Source organism: Myotis brandtii, unplaced genomic scaffold (genome assembly GCF_000412655.1).
Source record: "Myotis brandtii unplaced genomic scaffold, ASM41265v1 scaffold626, whole genome shotgun sequence".
NCBI classification, from domain to species: domain Eukaryota; kingdom Metazoa; phylum Chordata; class Mammalia; order Chiroptera; family Vespertilionidae; genus Myotis; species Myotis brandtii.
Genome location: NW_005370394.1, coordinates 366,156 through 371,464, shown reverse-complemented (window position 1 = coordinate 371,464; position 5,309 = coordinate 366,156). Strand labels below are relative to the sequence as shown.

At 35.0% G+C, this 5,309-nt stretch overlaps 1 protein-coding gene across 1 annotated transcript in view; it reads right to left on the bottom strand.

Annotated features, from left to right (window-relative positions):
• The window catches only part of RFX7 (regulatory factor X, 7), a 66,048-nt gene that overhangs the window by 30,720 nt on the left and 30,019 nt on the right, over positions 1–5,309 (bottom strand). The window contains exons 2-3 of the mRNA XM_005880110.2: positions 2,270–2,352; positions 718–840 (exon numbers count right to left, since the gene is read on the bottom strand). Of these exons, the coding sequence (XP_005880172.1) occupies positions 718–827 (110 nt within the window). The 5' untranslated portion in view covers positions 828–840; positions 2,270–2,352. The remainder of the gene's footprint in view (positions 1–717; positions 841–2,269; positions 2,353–5,309) is intronic.

The window sequence follows — 5,309 nt, the reverse complement described above, 5'->3', positions numbered from 1 at the left end:
CGCCCACCGCTGCCGGCCTGGTCGCCCCACACAGACTGCTGTTTGGTCATTTGGTCGCTCCTCACTGCCCGCCCTGCCGGCCTGGTCGCTCCACACAGCCTGCTGAAAGCTTGAAGGTTCAATTCCCGGTCAAGGGCACGTACCTGGGTTGCAGGTTCAATACCTGGCCCCGGTTGGGGCACATGCATGAGGCAACCAATCGATGTGTCTCTCTCACATCAATGTCTCTCTCTTCCACTCTCTCTAAAAATCAATTTAAAAAATGTCCTCAGGTGAAGATTAACAAAAAAATTAAAAACACATAAAAGGTTTGGGTTTATAAAATTTGTAAATAAAAAAAACACGTTTTAGTTTTTCCATATGCACTGACTTTTTTTACTGCCTTCCACTTTCCTTCTAACTCTAGACATACCCCTCCTGTTATCTTTAAGAATTCTACAGAAACACTTTTATTCAGCAATCCCATGCCACTGTCCCTTAACCTCAAATAGGCCTCCAGTCATCTAGATGAACTCTAGAGAAATCCTTTTATTTAGTAATCCTGTCCTTTGTTCATATGCCACCAGAGAAATTTAGAGATGGAAGGAATATCAGCGATTTATAAGTTAAACTCTATATACCACTGTGATATTCACCAATGATAAATCATTGTAGCCAACTAGAGTACTTAAGCTCTTTAATACATCACCATGCCTGACACATATACATAATACTTACTTGTACTCATCATAGACTTCCTGTTTGGGCAGTGAAGTCTCAGGATGTTCCTCTAGAGTATTTCGAATCCAGAAAAAGGCATGCTTTTGTTGTGCCCGACTAGATGACATGGCATTCTGATCACTAATCATAAAACAAAAACACGTTTTAGCCGAACTAGATAGTAATTCATTGAGAATTTTTGAGATAATGTTCCACTAAATAATTGTGTGTAAACACACTACAAATGACCAAACCTAACTCAGGACATGCAGGGGATGCCCAGCTATCTATATATAAGTCATCCTCCTGTGGTTGTGGACCATTTTCTGCAGCTAGTGTTGGACTAAAGTTAATATCCTGTCCACTTCACCATTTTTAAAGTGGCATAGGTGATGGAGCATTGGCAACATGAAGTATTTGTTTTGGCCAAAATGATCTCTAATTGGATAGTTGCTCACTTACTTGCCTGTTTATTTGCATGAACTTACCAAATCATCAAACTTTTAAAACAGAAGTTGTGGAAGCAATTGTTTACTTCCTATTTGCTTAGCATTCTCAAGTAACTACCCTGAAGTCTTACTAAAGCCCTCTATGCTCCAGAATATAACTCACACCAGAGTGATCTTAAAAGGACAAATATCCCCTACATTCCTTCCTATAACTAGGTCCCCTCCCCAGGCTAGCACCACCACTAAATATTGTAAGTTTTCATTATATGGCAGTGTATTTATAAACTAATTTCATGAAATGAACACTTAAGATAGATTAAGCTCCTCTATTGATTCTGACATCCATCTCAGCTAACTATAACAATTTATTTAATTCTAAAGAAGATACTGCGCAATTTTCTAGGACAGAAAATAATTAAAATAGTTATAAAATTTGGTCCAAGGAAAATGAGGTACAAGCAACAAAGTTTTCATTCCTTTTATTTTTACACACAATTTTAAAGTAACAGAATTTTCTTTGTATAAATTATGCGAATAAAATTAATTCTGAGAAATATTTTAAAAAGGGTATAGGAACTTTAAGAACAGAATGCATGAACCACCAACGACTCTAAATTTTCTAGATGTGACAATATTTTTATATGAAAATATAGTAATACCCCCGCACACTTAAAACATCTTACATTTATCAGAAATTCATGCTTCCTATAGGCAATTCATTTTTTTCTTTTTAATATTCTGTGATATGCTCACCTGACAGTACCTAAAAAATTCTTACAGTTACTTTATTGCTCACAAACTTATATACTTATTCTTTGGTATTCTTTTCAATTTTCACAATCCCTATGTACTGCATAAAAATAGTAATCTATTTATAAAACACAACCAAAACTGCATTTCACAGCATTTACCCAGGAACACAAATGAATTAGCAAAAACCGTAAGTAAACACTTAACCAAATATGATCCAGAACTAAAAAGATCAACTGTTTGCCACTCTGCTTTCTGATGATTTTAGGAATAGTGTAAACAATAACAACCAAAACACACATCCACACCACACTTATACCTCAAGGATGTCCTATAAATACTGTAGGTTAGGCAAAGACAAGCAGACATACCTTTTCTCTCCATTGCTGAGACCAGAAGGCAGCTGAAGGTAGAGGTAGAGTTTCTCTAGGTCTGTAAACTTCTCAACTTCTTGCTGTTTACAAAGGATTGAAAAGAAAGATCATTTTAAAACACTGTTTCTCTCTTAAAATTTATTAACATCTCTTTAAAAATAAAATACTATCTAAATTTAAACCAGATTGAATGAATCACCTGCCAAAGAAAACAAAATCTAGTCTTTTTTTTCCTCATCATTAAAATAATACAGTTAAGATGTTGGATAGGTTTATTGCATGTAAAAAGTAAGAGAAAATGGAACTTTCCTATTAATGTTCATACTCTAGGTCAGCGGTTCTCAACCTGTGGGTCGAGACCCCTTTGGCGGTCGAACGACCCTTTCACAGGGGTCGCCTAAGACCATCCTGCATATCAGATATTTACATTACGATTCATAACAGTAGAACATTACAGTTATGAAGTAGCAACGAAAATAATTTTATGATTGGGTCACAACATAAGGAACTGTATTTAAAGGGCCAGAGGTTGAGAACCACTGCTCTAGGTCTAAATAAAATCATAGACAAAGTTTAGCACTTTTAATCACATTTAAAGAATGAAAAGTATTAGACTGGGAGTCAAGAGAATATTTATTATTAGTTCTTAGCCTAGCCTTACAACTATAAAATAGATGAGATAATTTCTAGGATCCTTTCCTAATTCTTAAAAACCCAGAACATGTGACTAAATGATGCTATCATCTGTGGATGGAACAGAGTTTAAAAATACTGAAGTACAGCTAACAACCCTTTCTGCACTATGCAGATGTTAATTATTCTCTACTTGCAATAGTGGCTGCTACTTGGAGAACCAACTTACATTACATGATTCTCTATAGCAGTGGTTCTCAACCTTCCTAATGTCGAGACCCTTTAATACAGTTCCTCATGTTGTGGTGACCCCCAACCATAAAATTATTTTCGTTGCTACTTCATAACTGTAATTTTGCTAATGTTATGAATCGTAATGTAAATATCTGATATGCAGGATGTATTTTCATTGTTACAAATTGAACATAATTAAAGCATAGTGATTAATCACAAAAACAATATGTAATTATATATGTGTTTTCCGATGGTCTTAGGCGACCCCTGTGAAAGGGTTGTTCGACCCCCAAAGGGGTCGTGACCCACAGGTTGAGAACCGCTGCTCTATAGCTACTGTTCTGTAACTAGGTCATTTTGTCTATAAATGTACCCTTTAAAGTAATTTCTGCTACCTACAGGACCATATAGCTTTCTTTCCCAGCTGAGTTTGCCACAGAATAAAAGCTTTAAATGTGCTACAAATACTATTACAATAAAAATATCATAGTGAAATTTTGATAGTGTAATTAATTGTATTGCAAATGAAAATGTGGGCACATTATTCAAATTCCTGGTAGCAGAATTTATTCTTACATAATAAAACACAGCTTAAACATAGATCCATTGTTTCTTTTTAGAAAAGCTTAAAATCATATAACTTAGTCAATTCTTATTCTCATCAGAATTCATCCACAAAATAGCTTAATTTTAGAATTTGTCCAAAAAATGATTTAATCTATCAATTATGTGTAAATAACTTCTAAATCCTCTTTTTTTTTCCATTCCACTATCGATGGAATATTTTCCAATTAGCTTTCACTCTAATACCTAATAGATTTACCGGCAACGTCCTTACAACTCTCCCCTTAAAAAAAGGAAAACACACTGACATTTCCTTTCCCCAGTTGTTACTTATACCGTCTTTTCTCCAGTCCCCCAGTGTTCAGTGTTTCGGAATCTGCTTAACTTTATTCTTCTTCTTTATTCTTCTTGGTGCATTTCACTTTAATCCTTTCTTATCCCTCTTAATTCTTTCCCGCATATTCTCCCAGTCTCTTTATTTTCCCAGCTACCCACATTAGTCTATGTCATTAGTTGTCTTTCTATTAACAATAAAGGAGAATTCATTTGTTCCTTTATTCAGTTTAGTTTCTGCCTTGTTCCACAAATGATTTATAGTGACAATAAACTTATATGGCACATCACAACATACACAAAGGATGGAAATACATAGATGAACAACACAACAATTATCCTTGCCCTTAAGGAACTTAAAATGATTCTCAAATTATTAAAATGCCTAACTAGCTGGTTTCCCTGCCACTAACCTCTCCCCACTTTAATCTGTCTTAAATATAGTTCCTAAGATACTTTCTATTGAATATTATTAACATCAACCACTTAATGCTAACAATTTCTATCATATTAAATCCAAAGTAGGTTATGTTACAAAAAACCCTTTAAATATCATTATGGGCAAAGTTTGAGAAAATGTAATACAACACATCATTTTCTGAATAAAGAAAATGTGATATATATATTATATATACATATATATATATATTATATATTATATATTATATATACAGTGGAATATCATTCAGCCATAAAAAAGAACAAAATCGTTCCATGTATGAGAGCATGGATGAACCTTGGAGGTATTATGCCAAGTGAAGTAAATCAGACAGAAATAGATAAATATTACATGCTCTCCCTTACAGGTGGAATCTAAACAACAACAACCACCACCAACCAAAGAAAACAAACAAGTTCCCCCAATCTCTACCCGCTACACAAGGAGCTAAATGGATACAGAGAACAGATTGGTGGTGGCCTGAGGTGGGGGGAGGTGAAATGGGTAAAGGGATATAAAAGGTACACATTTCCAGTTATGAAATAAATAAGCTGTGGAGATATAATGCAGAGTATGATGATAATTAATAATACTCCAAATAAGCAAGCAGACCTGTGTCATCACACCATTCACATAAGCATATATTTATAAAACTTTTTGAACCTCTGCCTATAAAAACAAAGCAGTGCAAACGACAAGTGCTGGAGAGGATGGGGAGAAAAGCGAACACTCGTGCACTGCTGGTGGGAATGCAGACTGGTGCAGCCACTATGGAAGACAGTAAGGAGTTTCCTCAAAAGTTAAAAATGGAACTCCCCTTTTACCCCGTGATCT